At 48.5% G+C, this 26213-nt stretch overlaps 1 protein-coding gene across 15 annotated transcripts; it reads left to right on the top strand.

Moving 5' to 3' along the window:
• Positions 1 to 18: 18 nt before the first annotated feature.
• Positions 19 to 26213, top strand: AKR1E2 (aldo-keto reductase family 1 member E2). 15 transcript variants are annotated; one of them, XM_043883513.1, is made up of 12 exons: positions 19 to 82; positions 218 to 250; positions 3868 to 3975; positions 17817 to 17984; positions 18648 to 18764; positions 19608 to 19685; positions 21227 to 21349; positions 22486 to 22583; positions 22962 to 23034; positions 23318 to 23401; positions 24421 to 24503; positions 24777 to 26213. In XM_043883513.1, the coding sequence occupies exons 3-12, from the start codon at positions 3916 to 3918 to the stop codon at positions 24817 to 24819; spliced, it is 927 nt and encodes a 308-aa protein (XP_043739448.1). In that variant the 5' UTR covers positions 19 to 82; positions 218 to 250; positions 3868 to 3915; the 3' UTR covers positions 24820 to 26213. The 15 variants fall into 15 exon arrangements, 10 of the variants coding, with proteins under 10 accessions (XP_043739448.1, XP_043739447.1, XP_043739451.1 ...); XR_006336960.1 differs by lacking the exons at positions 19 to 82; positions 218 to 250; positions 24421 to 24503 and adding exons at positions 3257 to 3468; positions 23460 to 24420 and having other exon boundaries at positions 3869 to 3975; positions 23318 to 23427; XR_006336959.1 differs by lacking the exons at positions 19 to 82; positions 218 to 250 and adding an exon at positions 3257 to 3468 and having other exon boundaries at positions 3869 to 3975; positions 23318 to 23427; positions 23460 to 24503; positions 24777 to 24841.

Raw genomic sequence — 26213 nt, 5'->3', positions numbered from 1 at the left:
TTTACTTCCGCTGCCCGGTAGACGGCGGCGCGCTTGGCGGCGCGCTCGGGGCCGGCATTTTGGGGTTCTTCTCCGGAGCCGGGCGGGTGAAAGGGCGGGACTTGAGGAGGAAGCGGAGGGATAGCGGTTATTCTTGCTGCGACAAGAGAAGAATGGGGGAGTGGGCGGCGGAGGGTGGCGTGGGCTGTGTTCTTTTCCTGAAACTATTCCCGTCCAGTTACCGCAGCCGGAAACCGGAGGAACCCGGAGCAACCCGGAGCGGTAAGCCCTCCCCCTCTTCCCGGTCGGGCGAGGAGTCGCGCCCTGGCGGTTACTCCCCTTCGCGGTCTCTCACGCTCTCCGATGTCGTCTAGCGCAGGCCCGAATACTTGTATACAGTTGCTTGCTGTTCGTCACCTTCCCCGTTCTTTCCGCCTGCACTTGGAGAAAGGGGCTCTGCGCCCAGAAGGAATGTGAATGTTACAGTTAGGATTTCGATCCTTTTTCAGTTCACTTCAGTCCAGTCGCTGGGTCGTGTCCGACTCTTTGCGACCCCATGGACTGCAGCACGCCAGGCCTCCCTGTCCGTCACCAACTCCCAGAGTTTACTCAAACTCATATCCATTGATTTGGTGATGCTGTCTAGCCATCTCATCCTCTGTCGTCCCCTTCTCCTGCTTTCAATCTTTCCCAACATCAGAGCCTTTTCAAATGAGTCAGTTCTTCACATCGGGTGGCTAAAGTATTGGAGTTTCAGCTTCAACATCAGTGCTTCCAATGAACACTCAGAACTGATTTCCTTTAGGATGGACTGGTTGGATCTCCTTGCAGTCCAAGAGACTCACAAGAGTCTTTCGAACATCACAGTTCAAAAGCATCAGTTTTTCGGCGCTCAGCTTTCTTTGTAGTCTAGCTCTCACATCCGTACATGACTACTGGAAAAACCATAGCTTATTTTAAACAAATCTAAACTCGTCTTCCGGCTCGGAATACTCTCTTTGGTGCTTTGGAATACTCTCTAATGGTGCTTCTGAAAAGTATAGGCCTTCTCCTTTATTTGGGTCCAGTGAGTCTCTATTCTTACTGATTTTCTGTCTACTTCTTTTGTCGATTTCTGAGCAGAATGTTGAAATCTGCATTTGTGGATCGCTTTCCCTTTTCAGTTCTATCGGATTTGGATTCATAGATCCTGAGGTTCTACTAATAGGTCTGTACCCCATTTCAGATTAAAGTGGAAGTAACCCTGTTAATTAGGATTTTATCCACTTAGGTTCTGCTTATCCTAGGAAGTATAAAGCCCATGAGGGCAGAAATTATATATTTTATCTCAGTATGTTTTCATCCAGCACAAGATCTGATTCATGCTACACGCTACATATGCAGTAATTGGCGGATGAATAAATGAAAGAATCTCTCTCCTCCCCTAAGATTTGGTCCCTTTGTTTCCCAGACAGCTTTGTGAAGAGACTAAGAGCAAATCCTGGCTCTGTGGGCACTTCTCTCTGGTAAACACATGCTTTATTTGGGAAGCCTGCACTGTGGCAGAATTGTAACAGGTACTACGTATATAGTGGAAATAACGTTTCCTCATTCTTGAGAGCTTATATCATCACATGAGGTTTTATGTCTCTTTCTGTGTGTGTGTGTGTGTGTGTGTAATTATTATAAGAAATTGTCTCACACAGTTATGGAGGCTGAGGAGTTCTTAGAGGATCTAATTCTTCTCAGAGGACAGTTGTCTTTTTTTGGTTCTTGATTGTCCCATGTTACCAGGTGTGAAGTCCTGTGTCTGAGCAGCAGAAACCAGATATTGAAATTCAGAGGAGGGAAAGTCATTACTGGCCAGAACGACCAGGGTGACTGTCTGTAGATGCAAAATAGCTTAATCAGAAATGATTGGACCTGGACCCAGCTATCAGAGGAACTCCCAACGGATTTTATAGTGAAGCTGTTTTAGGCAAAGGACTCTAAAAATAATGTCTAGTTTGGAGTTTCATAGCAATGAAAAGTCTTTTTGAAGTTAATTTTTCATTCTTATCTGAAATTGTACTCTTAAATCCATACCGTTTAATTCTTCCCCAGGGTGCACTTTTTCTTAGCCTGCAAGCATCTATTTGCTGTCTGCCACGATAAGGTCCACAAAGGGCTAAATTTTGCTTCTAAATTCAGTTAAAATGAAAAACTGCTTTTTAGACTTTCAAAAAACTCACCTCTGAAATCACAGGGCCTGGTTCTTTATAGAATAATCTCAGTCTTTGAGGCTGGCATACATGATCATATTATAAAATATGATACACAAATTTGCTTTAAACTTACTAATATGTTAAAACATGACTTTTATGCTGCAGTTCAGTTCAGTTGCTCAGTCGTGTCCAACTCTGCGGCCCCGTGGACCTCAGCATGCCAGTCCCACTGTCCATCATCAGCTCCCGGAGTTTACCCAAACTCATGTCCATTGAGTCAGTAATGCCATCCAAACATCTCATCCTCTGTTGTCCCCTTCTCCTCCTGCCTTCAATCTTTCCCAGCATCAGGGTCTTTTCAAATGAGTCAGCTCTTCGCATCAGGTGGCCAAAGTATTGTAGTTTCAGCTTCAACATCAGTCCTTCCAATGAACATTCAGGACTGATCTCTTTTAGGATGGACTGGTTGGATCTCCTTGCAGTCCAAGGGACTCTCAAGAGTCTTCTCCAACACCACAGTTCAAAAGCATCAATAATTCAGTGCTCAGCTTTCTTTATAGTCCAACGCTCACATACATACATGACTACTGGAAAAACCATAGCTTTGACAAGATGGACCTTTGTTGGCAAAATAATGCCTCTGCTTTTTTTTTAATGCCTCTGCTTTTTAATATGCTGTCTGGGTCGGTCATAACTTTCCTTCCAAGGAGTAAGCATCTTTTAATTTCATGGCTATAGTCACCATCTGCACTGATACTGGAGCCCCAAAAATAAAGTCAGCCACTGTTTCCCCATCCATTTGCCGTGAAGTGATGGGACCGGGTGCCATGATCTTAGTTTTCTGAATGTTGAGCTTTATGCCAACTTTTTCACTCTCCTCTTTCACTTTCATCAAGGGGCTGTTTAGTTCTTCAGTTTCTGCCATAAGAATGGTGTCATCTGCATTTCTAAGGTTATTGATATTCCTCCCTGCAATCTTATTCCAGCATGTGCTTCATCCAGTCCATTATTTCTCATGATGTACTCTGCACATAAGTTAAATAAGCAGGGCGACAATATACAGCCTTGATGTACTCCTTTTCCTATTTGGAACCAGTCTGTTGTTCCATGTCCAGTTCTAACTGTTGCTTCCTTCCTGCATACAGATTTCTCTAGAGGCAGGTCAGGTGGTCTGGTTGTAGGGTAAGGGAGTTAGAGAAGGCGAGGTTGGGAAAAAGAATGAGATCAGCACTTTATGGGAACAGATCACCTTTAATGAGGCGAGAAGGGGAAGCAGTCAAGATTAGTGAGCTGCTGCAAGAAAAGAGTAAGTATATATAGGCATATATGTGGAAAGCTACTGTCTTAAGGAGACCTGTTCTTCTCTAAGGTTGTTCGGAGTAGTTATCTCTTGAATGGCTGGGGCAAGAAATTCTGGAGATTCACCAGAGGCTGTGAGCTGGGCGTAATCAACCTTAATGCCCATTTTTTTTCTTCAAGTGAGAGAGTTCTTTGTTTTGCATAGAATGGTGGGGAAGACCTGGAGGGGAGTTTTAACTCCAGGCCATTTTGAGCTCTGTAACCTTCCTTCATTCCAGACCCTAAGGAATATATATAAAAAGAGAGAGGTGGGCATCGCTAATGTTCAGGGTGATAAATGAGGGTCAGGGGTTTGTGGTCTGGGAGGAAGGAAGTATAAGGCCCATAGTGTTGATTTTCTATTCTAGCCGTCAGGGTCTCAAGCAAAAGAACAGTCTTGACTTGGTCTCGGGAAATGGCTTGGATTTGGTCTTGGAGGAATCCCTGGAAAAGATTAAACAAACAAGGTTCAAAGGTGAGTAGGAGGATGATAAAAATGAATGGTCCAAGAAGGCGTAAAACCTAAAGCTTCCAGTTCCAATCTGTTAACCATGACTGCCAGAAGTTGTTTAATCTCTGGTGGATTCTTGAGGCTCTATCTGTGAAATTTTTTGCAGCTCCTTGGACAATACCCAACTGGTTGGCATAGAAACAGCAGGATTCGTCTAGAAAAAGGCACAGACCTCCCTTCTCTGCGTTGAGTAGGTCTCATCTCCTTCTGTTCTGTAAAATACAACGGCCGCTAAGGAATCTAGTTGACTTTGGATAGTTACTAGGCCTTGAGCTGTTTCCTGGAGGCTGTCTGATAGGTCTCTAGAGAGTGTCTGGTAGTTTTGGATGGAGGTGGTTAAGCCAGCAGTTCCTTTTCCAGTTCCAGCCAGTATTCCTAGCCCTACTACGAGGGGAATGAAATGAATGGCTCGTTTTAGTCACTCGTGGATGAGAGGAATAGGCAAGGGTTGATCATTGGGGGCTGTTAAAATGTTTGGACTGAAGTATACCAGGGTGCAGGTCCTGGTCCAGTTAGTAGGTAGACAGAGGTATGTAGATGTCCCACACAGGAAAAATAGGGCACGTGTTGTAATATAACAGCTGAAGTTGATGGTGAAGAGGAGTCAAGGGGGGGTTTTGGTCGTTCGTTCAAGGACGCTCACAGACCCCACTAAGGTGGCCCCAACAGTGGGAGAACTGGAGGGATATGCTGAGGGAAACGGCCCTGAAAAGGTTAAAGAGTGTCCTGTAGGACCAGAAACATTATATATAACCTTTGCAGTGGCAAAGAGTTAAGTGGAGGTATGGTTGCACATGGAGTTAGGGATTGTGCCCACGGTTTGGTCATATGAACTGTTTCTGGAATTTCTGGATATGCAAAAAGGAGCTGGTTGTAACAGTGTTACTCTCTAGGCAATAGGGCCTCCTGTTGGAGGTTTTGCATTGAAGGAGGGAAGTTCAGTGAGTAAAGATTCTAAGAGGATGTCTGAATTTCAGATTTGGTCACTTGTATGAAGCTATTTAAGATATGAGATGAATAAATGCTCCCCACAGTATGAGTGGTGTAGGGACTTGTTACCTGTGGTCCAGTCGAGGATGGATATAGGGAGGGCTGAATCTCCCAGAGGAGTTACAGATAAACATATCCAGCAGTCTTTAGCCAGTTGTGGGTTAGAAACATTGAGAAGTGTATAGGTTAAATTAAGGGTCCAGAATAGACAGTTGAGGTTAGGATTTTGGAGTTCATGGGACAGGAAGAAGGGAGGATAACAAGAAGATGTTAAACAACATTTGGGGAAGTGAGTATAAGATAGATTACTATGGAAAAGAACTGGATTTCAAAGGGGTAAAAGTTATAAAAGGTTCCCAGTAACCACAGGGTGGAGATGTAATCTTCAATGTGTTTGAGCGTGGATCCTTGAGGACTCGAGACCCAGATATCTGCCAGAATTTGTTCCAGGAATAATTGAAGCCGTGAAACCAACAGGCTCATCCATCACCAATTAAGGCCGGTGGAAGCCGTTGAGAACTTTATAGAGTTGAGGGCCTGTGTGAGAAACTTGATAAGTATTAGTCTGGCAAACATTTTCATCATCGGGCTGTATAACCTTTTTTAACCGCGTGATGTGTACCCAAGGGGTGATTTCTTTTAATTTTGTAGCACTAAGGGTCAGCAGAATTACCCTGTAGGGACCTTGCCATTTTGGGGTTATATCTGAGTGGGACTGAGTTGTCATACAAACTTTGTCTCCTATTTGAAGGGATGGGTATAGAAGATTCGGATGTGGTCAGGGGAGTAAGTCATCCATATGTTGCCAAAGGGCATCTCGTATCTGGGCATGTAAAGGAAAAGGAAGGTGGGATGGCAGTTTGGGACCATCCTGGGAGGGGGGAAGACCCAGAGGTATTATGGGCCTCCCATACATGGCCTCAAATAGACTGATATTTAAGGGTTTTTTTTTTTTTTTTGGTAAGGCCTGGACCTTTAAGAGGGCTAAAGGGAGGAGTTTAGTCCAGTCTTGAAGTTTAATAGTTAATTTGGTCAGAGTTTTTTTTTTAGGACTCAGTTGGCTCTCTCAACCTTACCGGAAGACCAGGGATGATAAGGAATGTGAAACCTCCAAAGAACTTGAAGGGCTTGTGCAATACTTCGGGTGATTTGGGATGTGAACTCAGGCCTGTAGTCAGACTGGAGGGGGGAAGTCTTTCCAGACCTGGGGAGGATTTCAGTAAGAATAAGCTGAGGCACAGTAGGGGCTCGTTTGTTAGTAGACGGGAAAGCTCCCATCCATCCAGAAAATGCATATACGAAGACTAGGAGAAATTTAACCCTTTTTACTGGTGGGATGTGGGTGAAATCTACCTGCCAGTCTTGTGCAGGAAGATGTCTGCGATTTGGTGGGTGGGGAAAGGAGTGGGGCGAATGTTAGAATTAGGATTTGTCCACTGACAAATGGCACAAGTTTGGGTCAGATTATTTAAATAGTAATGTCATCCTTAGTCAGTTCAATAAAGTTCTGAAGGAAAGCCTTAAGTACTTTTGCAGAGGGGTGGAAAAGGGAATGTAAATATGAAAGTAATGCGCGGATGTTAAGTTCATCAATTTGGGCTGTAGTAAAGACAGAACTAGGGCTTCCCTGGTGGCTCAGAGGTTAAAGTGTCGGCCTGCAATGCAGGAGACCCGGGTTCAATCCCTGGGTCGGGAAGATCCCCTGGAGAAGGAAATGGCACCCCACTCCAGTATTCTTGCCTGGAGAATCCCATGGATGGAGGAGTCTGGTAGGCTACAGTCCACGGGGTCGCAAAGAGTTGGACATGACTGAGCGATTTCACTTGCAAAGACAGAACTAACAGGCAGCCTGCTGCATTGCTTCGTGATCTGCTTTGTTGTTATAAAAGGAGAGAGGGCCATGTCGCTGATGTCCCCGGCAATGTATTACAGCAGCTTGTTTTAGGAGCTGAGCTGCATGGAGGAGTTCAGAGAAGCATTGAGAATAGGTGTGCCCTTCTGAGTCAGGAATCCCCTCTCCCTCCAGATTATAATGTTAGAATGTAATATGTTATAGACATACTTGGAGTCACTGTAAATGTTTATCTTTTGGTCTTTGGCTAGGGTCAAAGCTTGTGTAAGAGCTGTCAGTTCAGCCTGTTGTAAAGATGTGTGAGCTGGGAGTGTAACTGACTGGATGAGGCGAGGAAAGATAACTTTGTCGGGCTGTACCTGGATTATAGTGTATCCAGCCCCAAATGAGTCTTGTTTCTGGGCACTGCCATCTATGAAACAGGATGGGACTGTGGGGTTAGTAAGGGGCTGATCAGTTATATGTTCAAAGGGATTAAGTGTCATATCTAATGTCTGAACACAGTCATGAGATAGGTGTTCTGCTTCTGGATCTGGTGTAGGGAGTAAGCTAGCAGGATTAAGAGGTTTACAAGGCATAAAAGAAAGGGATGGGTCAAGGAGGTGTGTGTGGAGGATCTGTAGTCAAACGGGGCAGAGAAAGGAAAGCCTGATGAGAGAATAAATGTTTGAGGGAATGAGGTGAGCATACATTTAGAGGAGCATTTCAGGTTAGTTTTTGGGCTTCAGGTATTAAGAGGGTGGTTGTAGCTAAGGCCTGGAGACAAGGTGGCCATCTCAGCATGATGAGATCGAGTTGTTTAGATAAGTAAGCCAGAGGCCCCCGTATGTCCCGTTTTTGGCACAGAATCCTTAAGGCATGTCCTTGTCAAGAATGTACAAAAAGGAAAAAAGGCTTGGTGTAATCAGGTAAGTAAAGAGAAGGGACCTGTAGTAAATTTTTGGTAAGAGACTCATTTTGGGTGTGGAGAGAGGTGGGGACCAATAAGGATTCATCTAAGTTTCCTCAAGTAGCTTGGTAGAGAGGTTTTGGGTGGAGGGCAAAATTTGGGACCCATATTCGGAAGAAGTTTAATAGAACTAATAGAGAAAGAAGTTCCCTCTTGGTTTGAGGCCTGGGGATCTGTGTCAAGGCTTGAAGTCTCTGAGCTGGAATTATTATGGATGTGGGAGTGAGAAGCAATCCCATGTAATTGACAGTGGTGGAAGCAATTTGTGCTTTGGAGAGTGAGACTCTGTAGCCCCAGTTGCCTAGGGCATTTAATACCTTTGCAGTGTGGACTAGGCAGTTGTGGTGAGAGGAACTACATAACAATAAATCATCTACATATTGGAATAAAGTAGTAGAGCCTACATATGAAGTTTGTAGGTCTCTTTGGAGGACTTGACCAAAAAAATGAGGGCTGTCTCTAAACCCTTGTGGTAAGACAGTCTAATTTAATTGTTGAGATTGATATCTGTCTGGATCCGTCCAGGTGAAGGCAAATAGGGGCTGTGAGGAGTGGTGTAGACATATAGTAAAGAAAACATCTTTGAGGTCCAATACCGTGAAGTACGAGTGTGTCGGGGGAATATGTGAGGGAAAGGTGTAGGAATTAGTGACCAAGGGGTGTAAGGGTATTATAACCTCATTGATCTTGCTAAGAATTTGAACTAGACACCAGGAGTGGGTCTCTCTTTGACTGCCAGTATAGGAGTATTATGAGGAGAACGATAGGCCCCAAAAGGCTGGCTTTGAGCAGTCAGTAGATTATTGGTTTAAGTCCTTGTCAGGATTCTGTGGTCAGGGTGTACTGAGTTTGGGTTATTATCTGAGAGGGATTTTTTAAGCAAGACCTGTACAGGGCAGTGGTGTCGGGCTACCAATGGGGCTTCGGTGTCCCAGACCTGAGGATCTGTTGGGGGAAGGCTAGGGGGCAGGTTTTGGGAGTGAGGGCTGCCCAAGGGTTCGGGTGCCATTTGGATGCAAAGAATTGATACGGGATCTAAGAATGGAAGGTTTATAGAAGTTTGTGGCTTAGCCAGAAGATCACGTCCCATCAATGCTATTGGGCATTGAGGAACTACTATAAAAGAATGTCTTAGTGTTGCCTTACCAAAGGAACAAAGGAGAGGAGAGGTTATTTGGGGATGAAAAAGGATGCCTGAGACCCCCTTCCATGGCCACTTCTGAAGGTGGGAGAGGGCCCTTAAAGGAGGTTAAAAGTGAAAAGGCCGCTCCAGTGTCTTATTAGGAATGAGACTTTGTGTCCGGCCACCGTGCCAATTACCTGAAGCTCTGAGTCCATCTGTATGGGACGGACTTGGGGTCTGGAGCTTGGGCTCCATCACTGGAATAACTCAGGCACAACTGGATCATCTCTCACTTCATCCGAGGAACCATGGTCTGGGGTGCCAGGGTCCCCCTGAGTCTGGTTCCCAGCCCATTGTTGTTGGGCCTGGGGTGGACCCTGAGATATGGTGGGGAGTGTCTGAGGATGATCCTTTTTCCAGTGGCCCCATTGTTTGCAGGTGGGGCAGGGTTTGGTGGGTGGCTGGGGATTTGGGCAGGACTTAGCCCAGTGTCCTGTTTGGTTATATCTGAACTAGGGGCCTGGAGGGTTAGGTCCCATACAGATGGGCCGAGGTTGATGAGCCAAAGGGGTTGAGTTTTTTTCTTGGATAGCTGCAGAGAATAAAGCATATTTGGCCTTTCTTTCCTTTTCTTTTTCTTTTTTCGCTTCTTCCTCCCTACTGTTGAAAACTTTAAAGGGTGTTTCTAGGAGATCTCGCTGAGGGGTTTCAGGGCCCTTCTGTATGCGCGTAGTTTTTGGCGAGTTTCGGGGGCTGACTGGCTTATGAACTGGACAGGTAGGTACAGAAGTCCGGTGGGGGTGGAAATATCTAGATTAGTGTAATTCTGGACTGCCTCAGTAAGCCATGAAAGAAAAAGGACAGGATTTTCCTTTTTGAGTCACTTCCCTAATTTTACCTTAGTTAACATGAATGTGAGAGCTTTTTAGCATTCCTTCTAGTAAACAGGTGATCATATGATGTAGGTACCAGATGGCAGCATCACCTTGATATGTCCACCATGGCTCAGTTAAAGGGACTGCATCATCAGCCACCGGATTAGTTCTGTCTTTGTTTATGGAGCTGATGAGCATGAGTCTAGGCTGCCTGCCATATCCGTTCTTCATCAGGGGTTAATGTGGCATTTAGGATGTAATAAAGATCATTCCAGGTTAAATGATATGCTTGTGTAAGGCAGAGGAATTCTTTTCTATACCTAGTAGGATTTTCTGAAAAAGATCCCAATTTTTCTTCAGTTTGGCTCATGTCAGAAATTAAGAAAGGCACATGAACCCGGGTAGGGCCCTCTGGTCCCGCTGCCTCTCTTAGAAGAAGCATGTGTTTGCTTCAGGTCCTGGCTGATGTGGGGGTGGGGGGTGGAAATCTCTTTTGGGGTTTCAGAGTCATCGCATCCTGTTTTGAAGGAGGAAGGACTAGAGGATGGGGTCTTGTCTCTGGAAGCTTTCTTTCCAGGGCGGTAGGGAGGAGGCTCATTTGCCGGGTCAAAATCGGGCTGGGGGTTTAGGGGGCCTTTTTAGGGGCTTTAGATTTGGATTCTTTTGTAATGGAGGGGGAGAGAGCGCAGAGGAGGATTTGATAGGTGGAACAATCCTTGCAGAGAGGACGGCTTCTAAGGTGCCAGAAGACTTGAATATAGGGAACCTCCGACCATTTGCCATTGCATTTGAGAAGTTTGTGAGATCTGATAAAATATTGAAATCGAAAGTCCCAAACTAGGCCCGCGGTTTAGTTTATGAATCTTGAGATCGGTCAAGAGTAGAGGTTTGAGGTTTCGTTTTACACAGGCCAAGGGAGAGTCCTGTGGGACGGATTGCCTTGACCCCCATAGCAAATGGCCAGCGACTATCTGGTCGAGAGAAAAGGTCGTCACCTCATCTTTTGACCAGGCAAAGAGAGAGAGACTCTGACAGAGGTAGGGCCATCCCTCACATACCTCCCCAGAGGGCCTTTTGGCTGGACAGTTCACCAGGAACCCGGAAAAGATGATAGTCTATGGCACCCTATAGAGTACCGTCCAAGCTTACCTGGGCTACTGGGTCAGGCGAGAATTTATGGTGGATGGAGGGAGGTCGAATGGCAAAAGGCCTCTGTCCTGGAGTTGGTCGGTCTTATGGAAAAGAAAGTGTAGAGAAAAGAGGAAGAGAGAAACCAATATTCCTCGGGTTATGCGGAAAACCAATAAAGCCCTTTCATTGGGCTTCGTACCACTCACGAAGGCACAGGGCGCCCTCTCCAGGAGGTGTTGAAAGTCCAGGCAGGAAATTGAGCTCGGCAGGCTTCCACGATCTGAAGAACTGGCCATGGAGAACAAGAAGGAACCTCAACTGAGCTCCCAGGTTTCGCACCAAAAAATGTAGGGTAAGGGAGTTAGAGAAGGTGAGGTTCAGAAAAAGAACGAGACCAGCTTTACAGGAACAGATCACCTTTATTGAGGCAAGAAGGGGCAGAAGTCAGATTAGTGAGCTGCTGCAGTAACCCAGGAAGAAAGTATATATAGGCATATATGTGGAAATCTACTGTCTTAAGGGGGCCTGTTGTTCTCCAAGGTTGTTCGGAGTAGTTAGCTCTTAAATGGCTGGGGCAAGGAATTCTGGAGGTTGGCCAGAGGCTGGGACCAGCTCAGAGTTGGGGTTAATCAACCTTAATGTACATTTTTTTTCTTTGGGTGAGAGTTCTTTGTTTTGCATAGAATGATGGGGAGGACCTGCAGGGGGGTTTTAACTCCAGGCTATTTTGAGCTGGGTAACTTTCCCATCTCTTTCAGAATTTTCCACAGTTCATCGTGATCCACACAGTCAGAGGCTTTGGCATTTCAATAAAGCAGAAATAAATGTTTTTCTGGAACTGTCTTACTTTTTCGATGATCCAACAGATGTTGGCAATTTGATCTCTGGTTCCTCTGCCTTTTCTAAAACCAGCTTGAACATCTTTAAGTTCACAGTTCACGGATTGTTAAAGCCTGGCTTGGAGAATTTTGAGCATTACTTTACTAGCGGGTGAAAGTGAAGTGAAGTTGCTCAGTCATGTCCGACTCTTTGCGACCCCATGGGCTGTAGCCCACCAGGCTCCTCCGTCCATGGGATTTTTCCAGGCAAGAGTACTGGAGTGGGTTGCCATTTCCTTCTCCAGGGAATCTTCCCAATCCCGGGATCGAACCTAGGTCTCCCGCATTGTAGGCAGACGCTTTTGCCGTCTATTGTGTGGTAGTTTGAACATTCTTTGGCATTGCCTTTCTTTGGGATTGGAATGAAAACACTTTTTCCAGTTCTGTGGCCACTGCTGATTTTTCCAAATTTTCTGGCATATTGAGTGCAGCATTTTCACAGCATCATCTTTTAGGATATGAAATAGCTCAACTGGAATTCCATCACCTCCACTACCTTTGTTTGTAGTGATGCATTCCAGGATGTCTGGATGTCTGGCTCCAGGTGAGTGATCATACCATCGTGATTATCTGGGTCGTGAAGATGTTTTTTGTCTAGTTCTGTGTATTCTTGCCACCTCTTCTTAATATCTTCATGTGCTTCTGAAGCCTAGCTTGAAGGATTTTGAGTATTACTTTGCTAGCAGGTGAAATGAGGTGAATGAAAACTGACCTTTTTACATCCTGTGGCCATTGCTGAGTTTTCCAAATTTGCTGACATAGTGCAGCACTTTAACAGCATCATCTTTTAGGATTTTAAATAGCTCAGCTGGAGGGTAACACTTACGGTTAAATATTGACAAGTTAAAAATTAACTCAAAGTTAATTATGAATTGTTAGAAGAATGAAAATCATGGCACAAAATTCAGTCTTTCAGGCCCAGGGTGTGTCACTTCCCAAGTGTTATCAGCCCCCGCTGATAAGTATATAAAGTGATACTTATCACTTTATTTTCTCGTGTAATTGGAATAATACAGTGTGTACTTCACAAGGTGTATGGGGTAGTAATGAATAAAAGATACAGCATGTAATGGAAGTACCTAATAATAGCAAACAGTGTAGGACATTTTAAAATATTTATTATTCAAAACAACCTTTATGCAATAGTGATAAGACTATATTAGATAGGTACCAATTTTACAGAAAATTAAGTCAAATGGTCAAGAGATGCCCAAATTCAATTTTCTATCTGTAATCTCAAGGGAGTATGTAATAGAGACATGGCAATTATGTTGTGAAAGTGAGGAAACCAAGTTAGAAAACTTCTCAGCTTCCTCAAATGTCTTAAAATTTGGAACTTGATTCCTACACTTCAGTTCAGTTCAGTCGCTGAGTAGTGTCCGACTCTTTGAGGCCCCATGGTCTGCAGCACGCCAGGCTTCCCTGTTCATCACCAACTCTCAGAGCTTGCTCAAACTCAGTGGTTGTGTTCATTTCAGAGTTCACCGCATACAGCTTTGTCTGCAGTTTGAGAAATGACCACTAGAGGGCAGGAGACTCAAACGAAGTTTACATATAGCTCAAGAATGAAGTTCTCTGTTTTAGGACTATTTTCAACTAAATAGGTAGCAATATTTTTTATCATGCAGTTGTTTTACCTCAGTTGTATTTCCTAAACCCATCTCTGCAGATTCAGAAAATATTTCCCAAGCTCAGGTGAAGCACATTATAAATAGAATCTACTTGATTTACAATTTGTGGATTTTCTCTGCATCTACAGATAATAAACAATAATTCCTTTTGAAATGCTGTCTATTAAAAAATTAACCCTCCGTTTTTGACCTGTTGAAATAAATATGAAAAATACCTTCTCTCACATTGCTTCAAAGTATAAACTTTTTGAAAATTTAAAACGTGTTATTGTAAAAATAATCTCACAACATCCAGTTTTTAATAGCGCCATCATCTATCTCATTGCTCCATTGCACAGGTAATACTGCCAAGTTTCTCACATACTGCAAAAATGGTCTCTGCGCACCACGCATATAGATGCATAGGGAGGAGACCGGAAGTCACAGGCACTCACCCACCACATGGGGATGCCCAGAGGAAAGGGCTGCACGTGGGAGGGGCGCGCAGGGGCTTAGGGGTTCTCCTTCCCAAAGCACAGCGAAAGGCAGGGTTTGGCCTCCCAAAGGAGGGTATTGAACCCTCCTTTTTCTGGACTCCGCACACCTCTTCTGGCTCTGATCCTGGTCTCACTTCCCAGATTGCCCCAGGAAGGGATGAACACTGAACTGCGTGAGCCCCACTTGATGTGGGCACAGCCCAGGCTCCTGGCCCCCAGGTCCGTGGGTGGATGCAGCAGGATAAGCTCCAGGACAAAGGGCCTAGCTCCCACATGCAGACTCAGCAAGGGGTGGTGGGGCAGCCTAGTCTAGCTTGTCCAGTGCCCGTGCATGCATCTAGCAGCGCGCGAAAGAGACCCACCTGGGCGAACCCGTGTCCATTGTACTAACGGCTCCCATCCTGGCGGTTACCACATGATGCCAACGACCGCCGTGCTGCTACCCACCACCCCACACCAATCAGCCTGGCTGAAGACCTGGGGACATGAAGTCACAGAATAACCACCCACACATCCTGCTGTCCTGGTCCCCCTCTACCCCCACCCCTGCCACCAGCGGCCAGCTCCCTGCACCGCTAGGTCAGGAGGCCTGGAGGTGGTGTAGACACGGGCCTGGGCAGGGGAAGGTCAGGCTGCCCCTTCCCTCTCCATCTCCTCCAACCTCTCCCCGCACCAGGTCCAGCCTGTCCCTGGCTGGTGCAAGGGGCTGGAGGGAGCCCTGAGAGCAGGCAGCCCCACAATGAGGCCCGAGTGTTGGGAGTAATTACTGTTATTAAGGGAGCGCTCCCTGGCACTTAGGTCACCCCAATTTATTGATGAGCCACAGCATGGATGCTCAGAGTCACTTAACTCTAAGTGACCAAGTCCAGCCAAACTAAGACGTCACAACGAAGTTTTCCTGTGACTGACCCCGGAGGCCACGCCCAAGAGGTGGCCCCGGAGCCCAGCCTTGGAGAGGAGTCCGTCTTGGGTGCGGGAGCAAGGGGAGGGGCACCGCAGGCCGGGACTCCAGCAATGGCTCCGCCCACTCCCATCTGCGGATTGGACGCTCTGCAGGGAGGGTCTCATCCCTGGTCCCCGGAGATGCGGCCCGGTGCCCACCGCGTCCCAGACTCCCCGGGTCTCCAGGCTGCGCTCTGCTCCCACAGACTCCGGGAGTTAGAAAACATTCCCAGGACTCGGAGCACTGGGTCACCAACGGGGAGCTAAGGCCACCAGCTCTAGCACGGTACCGTAGACCCTCAGGGTCCCGCCCAAGCACAGCAACTTGTAGAGGAGCAAAAAGAACTTCCCTCTGGCACCCTGAAGCCGCCCCCTCCCCTCCCCCACGCCAAGGGAGGAGTCTTGGGGGCCTATCCTCCTCCCAGGCGCTCAGAGAGGGGGACACGAAGCCTCTCCCCGTTGCCTTGGGGGTGGCCTGGCCCAGCCGCCCCTGCGAACCTCGGGATCCCCGCCTAGATCCGGATGCTGAGAGCCGCCGGAATTGGGGGGAGGCGTTGCTAAGAGACCGAGGGCCGGGCCAGGCCCCTCCTGGGCTGTCTCGCCCTGCGCCGTCGCACGTCAGTTAACCGCAGAACCACCCTCGGCCCCAACAGCTGGGCGTGTCCACGACCGAGGCCGCGTTGGCTTCTTCCGCCGCCTTCGCGCAGCCAGCAAACCCTGGTGGCCTCTGCTGCTGCCGGCAACCTGTCCGGCGTCCACTTGGGTAGCGGCCCTGGGGAGCCGCGCGGGCAGGCGGGGACGCGCTCCGAGCCATGGAGGAGATACCTATTCTGGGCCTGGGCACCTGGAAGGTGAGGCGACCTCTTGGTCGAGGAGGGGCGGTGCCTTCCTTCGACACGCCCCTGCGTGGAGAGCCACCTACCGGGGGATATCTGCCACAGCCTCCGCTGGTCCAGCTGGTCGCTGGCACCTGGCGGGGGCCCGCCTCCGGCTTTTGGAAGATGGAGTGTTGTTCAGTAGCTCAGTCATGTCCCACTCTTTGCGACCCCATGGACTGCAGCCCTCCAGGCTTCCCTGTCCATCGTCAAACTCCGGGAGCTTGCTCAAACTCGTGTCCGTAGAATTAGTGATGCCATCAAATCATCTCATCCTCTGTTGTCCCCTTCCCCTCCTGCCTTCAATCTTCAGTGGAAGTACTTTGGACCTTCCTCTACTTGTTTTTTTCTAATCCCTGTCAGTGGTTTAGACAGCACTAATTACAAAGCATTTCAAATTTGCTTTCTTTTTAAAACAGTCTTTAATAAAGAGATATTTGTTTAAGAATTCACATAGAAAGTTATTGGTTGCTGGTGCTAGTGGTAAAGAATCTGCCTGCCAATGCAGGAGACATGAGACAGGGGTTCTATCCTCGGGTCAGGAAGATCACCTGGAATAGGAAATGGCAACCCACTCCAGTATTCTTGCCTGGAGTATCCCATGGACAGAGGAGACTGGCAGGTTACAGTCCATGGGGTCGCAAAAGAGTCAGACACCAATGGGCACACACAGGAATTAGAACCATCACCCTTAGTCATCAAAATATTATTTAAATTATTTCTTCTATCCACTTACCAACTGGTAGAGATCAGGGATGTATTAATAGTTCAATTTATTGTGGTCGAGTAAAATAAGTTGAAAGTGTTTCCTCTTGTCAGAACTTTGTTTTTAATTGGTATGAATTCTAACTGGAAAATTTTATAAAACTCTGTGTATTGTGTTTATAATTGCTTTATTTAAAAAAATAGTTACAAAACACTTGAGCTTTATTTCTTCTTAAGTTTTTCTAGGAATTTTTCCATTTCATTTCACTTTTCCAAATTGTTGGCTTCTAGTCATTGATAATAGTTCCTTAGGTTTTTAAGTATTTATTTTTTATCTGTATGTACTGCTTTTCTTTCATGTCATTAAAAAAAAAAAAAAAAAAAAAACTTGGTCTCCCTAGTCTTGTCCAAAGTTTGTCTACTTTAGGGAATCCCCTTGAGGTCCAGTGGTTAGGTCTCCACACTCCTACTGCTGGGAGCCCTGGCTCAGTCCCTGGTTGGAGCACTGAGATCCCATATGCTGTGCTGTGTGGCCAAAGAAAAAGAACCAACAGGAAAAAAAAAAAAAAGTCTATTAAGATTTTTCAAAAAACAACTACAGGCATTGTTGGTCTTCTCTATCAATTTGTATTTGATGTTCATCATTATATTAATTTTCTCTTCTTTCTGATTTCTTGGTGGTTCTCCCAACTCTGAAGTGGATGCTTGGTTCATTAGCTCTCATCCACTCTGAATGTGTTCTCATTCAATGAAGATCATTATGACAGATGCATCTCACAGGGTGATGTGATGTTCAAGGGAGAAAGCGCCCTGTGAGCTGAGACCCCTTGGGGATGTGGGGTTTAGTGGTCGTGTGAGCCCCTTCCTCTGCCCCAGGCCCCTTGCCTGCTCGAGCAGCCCCCTTTACAGAGAGCGTTTCTTTTCTGAACTTGCACATTGCTGATAGCATCCACTGCGTTCCTTTGGCTTCTGGCAATGCTCTGTGTGGTGGATTGTCTTTGCGTGCACCTGTCTGCCTTTACATTTGGGCTGATGGCCTTTGTGCGTAGTGGGTGAGTCTGTACTTCGTTGCATCACACCTGTCACCATTATTCATCCTAAATTTATTTACGCGCACCTTCATTCCAGTAGCACAGCCTCTAGCTCAGTCATTTGCAGGCACTGAACATACCTAAAGCATTTTCCCCAAATAAGTAAAGGAAATTAGATTATCTGTAAATCCTTTCTGACGCTGACGTTCCTCATTTTAGGATGGATGAATACAAGTACCAACTCAGTAAATTCAGTTTTTATGGCTTGTTGACTGTATTCTAGAGTGAACAGGGGTTGTTGGGGTCGGGCTGTCCTGAGTCCAGGTGGCTGACATCTTGTCTTGCAGGCAGTTGCAGGGGAGGTAACAGAGGCTGTAAAAGTGGCGATAGACGTGGGCTACCGCCACGTGGACTGTGCGTACGTGTACCACAACGAGAATGAGGTCGGAGTGGGAGTCCAGTCCAAGATCAAGGAGGGCGTGGTGAGACGAGAGAACCTGTTTATTGTCAGCAAGGTAGGACTTCCCGTGTAGAGAGAGAGGGCCACTGACAGTGGGCACAACATGGGTAGGGTTTTCCAGTCTCCTTTGTAGGAGCTGATGACTCCATCTGTACTTGAACCCACGGGACAGGACTTGTGGAGCTCCGTGCACAGGCTGGGAGCATTGCAGGTCAGGGGGGTCAGGGACAGTGTGACATGAGCAAAGGCACGGGGCACGGGACACCACAGGTGCAGGGACCCCCTAAGAATCTTGGCTGAGATTCCCAGATGGAAAACTGTTGGGCAGCAGAGAGCTGCCAGGTTGGGGAAGTGGACAGGCAGGACTGTGGAAGAAGTCAGGATTTTGTCTTAGAAGTTCACTCTTTTCCACTTAGAAAGGAGCATGGTTGAAAGTTGTCACATAGGGAACTGTGTTGTATAGAAGCGAGGCTGGTGTGGTGTTGAGGAGATTGTAGCCACTTGTTACAGGAGATGGGAGACGTTGACAGCCTGAACAAGGGCAGTCATGGAGGATCCCGGGGTGCCCAAAGGACGTGTCCCTGCCCCATTGTATTTACTGCCAAGGGGTCCTGGACGTCATGCATCTTGAAGATCCTGGGCCAGCGGGCAGGTGTGTGCTCGCAGCTCCCACGGGCTCTGTGACCATCGTGTCTGTGCTTCCTCCCTTCCCCTGCAGCTCTGGTGCACCTGCCATAAGAAGCCCCTGGTGAAAGCAGCCTGCACCCGGAGTCTGAAGGCCTTGAAACTGGACTACTTGGACCTCTACCTCATGCACTGGCCCATGGGCTTCAAGGTACAAGACGGCGAGACCCCCGTAGGCCACACCTCCCTTCCCGGCGGTGCCCTGACATCATTCAGCAGGCAGTGGAGCGAGCACATGGTTCCCCCGGGGGAAACCATGGTTCAGCTCTGGGGAGGCATGGGCTGGAGGACCTCAGAGCCCCTAGGCTCTAGTGCCCTACAAATCCACCTCTCAGCCCATCATGTCGTTTCATACACAGGCCTCCCCCTTGACCTGCCTCGGGTGGCTAAACCCGGTTGGGTGGAGAGCTTGCAGACCAACCCCTGAGGCTGTGCTGATGGCTGGCTTTAGGTTTTTAAAAATTTCCTGCCATCCTCTGTCACTTCCCAGGTGACGCTAGTGGTAAAGAATCCACCTCCCAGTGCAGGAGACACAAGAGATGGCGGTTCCATCCCTGGCTCAGGAAGATCCCCTGGAGGAGGAGGTGGCAACCCACTTCAGTACTGTAGCCATCTTTCTCTGCCCTGCACCTCCCAGCACCCTTATACTAGTTCTTGATTCACTATCTCTCACCATGATGGGGATTCTAAGAAAAGAGGGACGATCCTACCAGTGCACTTGGGAGATGGGGCCCTTAGGACATGAAAGACTCCACTTTTTTTGCCTGAAATTGCCAAACAGTTTTCTGGCTGCTGTCATGGATTTCAGGTCCTCCTACCCGTTGGGTGAGCGGTGGGCAGTGACGTTCAGAGTACTGGAGAAGGTTAGCTGTGTGTTGGAGCAGAGCCCAGGCTTCCTGCTGTCTGGTCCAGTGTTCTTCCCTCCCTTCCTCCCTGTCCTCTCCGGGGGTCACCATGAGCCCCCAGTGAGCACCTTTCTTTCTGGCTCTTGCAGTCCGGAGAGGCAGACTTGCCCATGGACCACAACGGCATGATCATCCCTAGTAACACGGACTTCCTGGACACGTGGGAGGTAAGCCAGCCCTGCCGACTGTCTCTGGAGGGAACCGTGAGGCCTGCAGCTGCCTGTTCAGAGGCCCCTGGTTCGCAGCATGAACTGAGGACGAGCACCTGACTGAGGACCTCAGCGCGGGTCGGTCATCTTTCTGAAGCACTTACTTTAGGGATAACTAATTCAGACTAATTCAGAATGTTTTGTGTAAAGAAAAAGATCGCATGGTCTTTACAGAAAATATAGAAAGTGTAAAACATACAGAAAGAAGGAAAATTTGAAAACCTGCTTCTCCGTGTCCTGGCGGCGACCACACTGCCATCCTATAGTTCCCTTTAGTGCTTTGTCAGCATTTCGGAACCATAACTTCGGCGGCAGGGAACGTCTCCGGGCAGGCAGGAAGAAGTGGAGGAAGGGGTAGCTTATTTCAAACCCGAGTCCAGATGGAAAGTGCCGAGGCGGAAGCAAGGCGGGAGCGTGCCAGTCAGGGCGGTGGGTGTGGGGTGCTGGGCAGTGGGCGGCTGGCCTGGGAGGAGGGCTCCTGTCTGCAGGAGGGTTCCTGCCTGCAGGGTGTCCAGCCAGGCCAGCAGGTGCCTGTGACCCCTACACGGGCGGTGGGGGGTTGGAGGCCAAAAGAGGAGGTTCACACCGTAACTTGCAGAGTTCAGGGAGACAAAGTGCGAGCTCTTCGTGTGGGGTGAGGGGTGCAGGCATGGGGTGTGGGGTCATCCGGGCAGAGTGGGGAGGGGGCACAGATGAGGAGGCATGCCAGGCCAGGCCAGCCTCTCCCTCCCCTTTCATCAAACAACCAAATCAGCGAAACCGAGCTCACCTGGCCCGTCTGTCCACTGTGTGGCCTGTTCTCAAGGATCCGGGTCGAACCCTGGGCTGTTTGTGTGGCCCAAGTGAGGGCCTGGGCAGCTGTTGCTGCTTCAGGGAGTCACAGGGACACAGGGACCCTGGTCACCGGCTGTGGCCGCTCAGACTCACAGCCGCCCATGCCTGGCACCAGGCCGCCGCATTCCTTTGAAGCCAGGGGTGGCCCGGCTCCTGGTCAGTGAACAGCAGAGCTGTTCTGCCCTTGTCTCTGAAGACGTTAACTGGCACTGGAGCAGGAGCTGAGCACAGGTTGCGGTGCCGAAGCAGCTTATGATCCAGGTGGAGGGGCGAGCAGGTGAGGCCGGCTTGGACGCCCTGCGGACACCAGGCGACAGGGACTCAGGGTAACAGCGGCCCGTCCTGCTGCATTTGCTCGACGCCAGCCCTCAGCGAAGAGCTCTGTATGCATCTGCTCACACGGCCCTTAACCAGCCCCGTGACCTGGACAGGGTGGTCCCCAGTGTGCGGGTGAGGAAATGGAGGCTCTCTGAGGTCCCATGGTGTGCCCACGGGCCCCAGCTCCTAGTGGTGCAACAGGGAGCAGACCTAGAGCACGGAAGCGCTGCAGAAGCCTTGAGGGAAATACTGTCGAACAGCAGGCGGGGCCATTATTCGGACCCTGTGCGGGTCACCCGTGGGGCCGGCCCAGCCCGGATGCCCCATGGTTCTTTCTATCCCCCTAGGCCATGGAGAACCTGGTGGCCGCAGGCCTGGTGAGAGCCATCGGGGTGTCAAACTTCAACCACGAGCAGCTCGAGAGAATTCTGAATAAACCCAACCTGAGGTTCAAGCCGGTGACCAACCAGGTGAGCGTGGGGTCAGCTCAGAGGCTGTGGATCATCTTTTCAACCATTACCTCCAGGAGGCTGCAGGGGCCCTGGAAGAAAGGGTGGATCGAGAGGTGTAGGTGTCTTCCCCAGGGCTGTCAGCATCGCAAACTGGGAGCAGTCAGGCAGGCAGTGGGTGAGGGGGCAGAAGATCCCCGAAAGTCTGGTCTGGTGAGGTGGTGCCCCCAGAGCAAGGGCCTGAGCTGAGCTTGGCTCCTTTGCGCAGCTGTGGGTGCGTCACCAGGTGCGTTAAAAAATGGAGCGGTCCCAGCAGCCCCCACCCTTCAGTGGTGATGCTCCAAGGTAAGTGGGCTTCATGGAAAAGCACAGGAACCCCCCTGCTCTCCAGCCTGGCACGTTGCAGCCTGAAAGGCGTGGACGAATGGACGACCTTCAGCCCAGGTCACAGACTGCCAAGAGGTTAATGCAGAGAAATGACTAGTGCCAGCAGGAATGTTGAGTTCTCTAGACAGTCTGGCACTGCAAGTAGAAAGTGCATTCTTGCAGTCCTTTATTTTAAACTTTTTGTTAAAGTGTTAAGTCCATGCAAAAAAGTGCTCACCTAAGAACAGAGCTTGAGACCATCTCATAAGCTGAGCCTGGCTCTGGCCAGCATGCGGACCAGTAAACCAACATGACCAGCCCCATGGCCTGCCGGAAGCCCCCGGATGCTCCTTTCAGTGCCCCCTCCCTCAGGAAGGGCAGCCGCTCTTCTGGTTTCCAGCAGCACTGAGGAGTGTTAGCACTTGGTACGGACACCGTGCTGCTTCCTGCACGTGGTGTCTGTGTCCTGGTCCTTCACTCAGCCTTGTGCCTTGTGGGCTCCACACCCGCCTGTGACCATGGACTGCCATTCTTCTCTGTGTGCATAGAGCAGATGGGAGGCCAAGGTTTTTACCTAAAGTGATGAGGATGGTCTGGGAGAGCAGGCAAGGTTTAAGTGCTCCTGATGTAGGTTTTCCCAGTGGGCTGATGTCTTGGGGACCACCGTCCAGGCTTTTCCACTTCCCAGTGGAGACACTAGAAGTGGGTCCTAGCTCAGCAGTGACAGGGTCCGGGAAGGAATGTGGGCCCCTTTTGGGGGACTGTTTTCCCGATGAGCTGTCATCTTGTAGATCGAGTGCCACCCGTATCTCACTCAGAAGAACTTGATCAGTTTCTGCCAATCAAGAAACGTGTCTGTGACGGCTTACCTGCCCCTCGGTGGCTGCAGGTAGGGATGCTCCAGGGGCTCTGAGTTGAGGCCCAAGCAGGGAATGGCTGTACCCAAGCTAAGAGGTCAGAGAGGCCGAAGCACGGAGACCCACTGCCCCGTGGCCTCTAGCACTGCCACCTGGTTCTTGAGAAAAATCACCAAGTGTATGTGAAAAGCTGTGTGTCTAGTTGCCTCCCCTGAAACATTAGCAGTGGTTTGTCTGAGTGGGAGGATTTGAGTGGCAGCTTCTCTGCATCATTTAAGTTTCCTATGATGAGCAAGTATCATGACAAAAATATGTCTAGATTATGTGTTTGGAGGAAGCCTGAGGTTTTCCTAAAGAAGGAAGCATGTTCATTTGCCCTCGTGGCCTCTGCCCTGTGCTCTGCTCTCCAGTGGGGGAATGCACCTGATGGAGGACCCTACGATCCAGACGATCGCTCAGAAGCACAGGAAGTCTGCAGCCCAGGTAGGCGGGAGTCGCCACATCCTGGCTCCACTGTCTCATCATTTGGGGACGGGGCATGACAGTGATTTCTCCTTAAGGTGCATGCAGGTCCTCTGAGCTTCTCCCGCTAGAACTGCTCAGAGAATTCTAGTTGGTTTTCTGAATGACTCAGAATGAAAGCAAATGCTCCCACTGCAGGCTTCTGGACTTTCACTGCATGATAAAGCATGACCGTCGGGGAAAGTGCTGAGCTCTGACCCCGGTAATGCCCTGTGTCTGATGTTGGACTTTTCTTTCCCTGCAGATTTTGATCCGATTTCAGATCCAGAGGAACGTAAGAGTGATTCCCAAATCTGTCAACCCAAAGCAGATTCTCGAGAACTTCCAGGAAAGTGCTTCCTCCTTTTGAATCACATGGTATCAAGTGCTTCCTCCTTTTGAATCACATGGTATCGGAGGCGTTGGGGTCACCTCTTAGCTTGGGGAAGGGATGTACTGATGTTGAGAGCCAGCAGCCGCACCCCCTGTGGCTTTAACACCCAGGGGTGTCAGGGTGAGGCCTCTGGAGTAGAGACAGACCCTTCCCAGCCCGGAGCTATTGGAACTGGACTGGATGGAACAGGGGGTGGGGGTGGGCAGGCAGGGCTGCAGCCAGAGTTCTTTCGAGGCTGACCCTCACCCCAGTGCCAGCCACTGCACCCAGACTGCCCTGGCCCTGACGTGTCGGGGCTCCAGCTTTCTCTCCAGGCAGAACTTTGGTTGCCACTGAGTCTCTGATTTCTGCCTTGGTTGCCACTGAGTCTCTGATTTCTACGCAGGTAGAGGCTAGGCCAGTCTCTGCCCCTCCCCCGGCCCCAGCTTCTCAGCTGTGGGCTCAGGGTTGGCTGTCCCTGAGTGGAGCGGCTCTTAATGCAGGCAAGGGTCATAGTCCACACGTGTGTTAGGGATAGGAAGAAGGGAGAGCTGCTTAGAATACTGCTTTCGCAGGACCAGAAAGAAAAACTACACAGTGAGCATCAATGCCTCCAGGGACCAGGTCTCCCTCACCAAGTGGGTGTATGGAAGAAATGTTTTTGGTCTGTGTTTCTTGAGGGGGTTTACTGGTTTTGTTATTGTGATGGTGTTTTGTTTTGTTTTGTTTTGTTTCATCTTGTGTTGTTGTTTTGGTTTGCATGTTGGGAAAATTTCTATTCTGGGACATTCCTTACCCTGTGGGCTGCACGCAGGGCATACCTGTCTTCCCAGGGATTCCTAAGCAGCAGAGGCTGAGCCCGCCTGGTTTTGGTCCAGTATCACAGGAAGTCTGATCCCCACCCATGGATCCCCACCTGTGCTTTGCAGCTGAGGTAGCTCAGCTGAAGATCTACCAGACTAAGTTCCCAGTGACCGTTTCCTTCTGGTTTCCAGGTATTTGATTTTGAATTATCAGAAGAGGATATGACTGACCTCCTTGGCCTGGACAGGAATCTCCGTTTGGCCACGTTCCCCATGTAAATATGGCTCCTTTATCCTCCTTCCCAAAGAGGGGGAGAAAGGTCCAGATTGCGTGACTGCTCCCTGCACAGGGCTTTACCACCTTTGGGGTTAAGTTAACCTCATAATTCTCTCCTGTCTAAGGACAGGCCACTTTGGAGGTAAATTATAAGACTGTGTCCATACACTCAGGAGTTTAAACAATATGTTAAGTGTATTTTTTCAACGTTTCTCTTAAAAATAATAACCGTTCTCTGCTTCTATCTTTGATCTGTTTTTCTCTTTTTCAGAACTGAAAATCACAAGGACTATCCCTTCAGAACAGAGTTCTGAGGACCCTGCTCAGCCCAGAGGAATCCTTGCTGACTCAGGGCAGCCCTGGACAGGGCAGGGGACTCAGCTTGATTTGGGTGGGTTCCCTGAGAAGTCCCAAGAACTGAATATGGTCTGTGCCTGAAGGTGGAGGCTTCATGAGAGCAGCGATCGCTCTCCACCAAGACCCATTCAGGTTTTAGAATCCTAGGAGCCCACAGTGTGCTGGGTTCTCACAAGAGTGCTGGGTGGTCTACACCATCAAACAAGGACATTCAATGACTCATGAATAATTTGCCTTCCCATTAAAAAAAAATTATGTTATGGAAATGTTGGAATGTCTACAGTATAAGGAACCTCCACCCCCTTCACTCAGCTTCAGCCATTGTCAGTCCCTGGCCCTTCTTGCTTTGTCTCTGATCCTCTGTTCCCTGCCAATACCCCCAGATGGTTTTAAAGCAAAATCCTTACACAACACACAACAAAATGGTGTGCTCAGCAGCCTGCCACTGTCCCATCCCTCACTGATGCTAACATACTGCCATAGGGGACAGGTTTCCATAGCCTGGGAAAAATGATTTCCAACCTGTCTAAAACACAAGACAAGAGTAATAAAGCCATAATGCAGTTCTTATAAATAAGGAAATGATAAATTCCCAGTTTAAAAGGGTGATATTGGAGGAGCACAGTAACAGTTATTGATTACTTACCACGTTGTGCTGTGTGGTTGTGTCCGACTCTTTGTGACCCTATGGACGAGCTCGCCAGGCTCCTCTGTCCATGGGCTTCTCCAGGCAAGAATACTGGAGTGGGTTGCATGCTCTCCTCCAGGAGATCTCAACTCAGGGATCGAACCAGGGTCTCCTGCCTCTCCTGCATTGTAGGCAGATTCTTTACCACTAGAACCACCTGGGAAGCCCACTAGGCATTTAATTTGCAGAACATGCTGAATCCTCTTAAGAAGATAGGCACAAGGTGGCTGAATAATTCCCAAAGATTACGTGGTGTGAAGGTTGAAGTTAGGATTTGAATGTCCAAAAACCAGGGAGCAAATTAATTATAATAGAAATAAAAACTGAATTGACAGTGATTTTCCAGTTTGTCCCCCCCAAAATAAAAAAAAAATCAACCTCCAAAACACTTGAAGTATTTTGAAAAAATAGCACTTTCAGTAACTTTGGGTAGGATTATAAATTTATGTAGATGCTCCTGGAAGCAATTTGGTCTTATATTTTAAAATCATTAAAAATGTGCATATTAATTGGTAGCATTTGATTCTTTAAGCATTGAACTTTAGGAAAAAAGAGGGGTTCCCCTCCAAATTCTCAAGTTAGAGTATGTTGCTATATAAAAGTTATATTTATGCTTAATCATTTGCAGTTGTGGGAAAAAATTAAAATTTGAATTTAAACACA

The sequence above is a fragment of the Cervus elaphus genome, chromosome 23, assembly GCF_910594005.1.
Source record: "Cervus elaphus chromosome 23, mCerEla1.1, whole genome shotgun sequence".
Classification (NCBI taxonomy): Eukaryota; Metazoa; Chordata; class Mammalia; order Artiodactyla; family Cervidae; genus Cervus; species Cervus elaphus.
Note: the sequence above shows the minus strand (reverse complement) of the source record. Positions and strands in the feature narration are given on the sequence as shown.

Bases quoted from the DNA above. Each gene is read 5' to 3' on its own strand.
- AKR1E2 (XM_043883510.1), top strand. From the start codon at position 3,381: ATGAGATCAGCACTTTATGGGAACAGATCACCTTTAATGAGGCGAGAA. The intron at 3,469-3,868 runs GTAAGTATATAT...TTTCTATTCTAG, and splicing joins TGAGCTGCTGCAAGAAAAGA to CCGTCAGGGTCTCAAGCAAA. The intron at 22,584-22,961 runs GTAGGGATGCTC...TCTGCTCTCCAG, and splicing joins CTGCCCCTCGGTGGCTGCAG to TGGGGGAATGCACCTGATGG.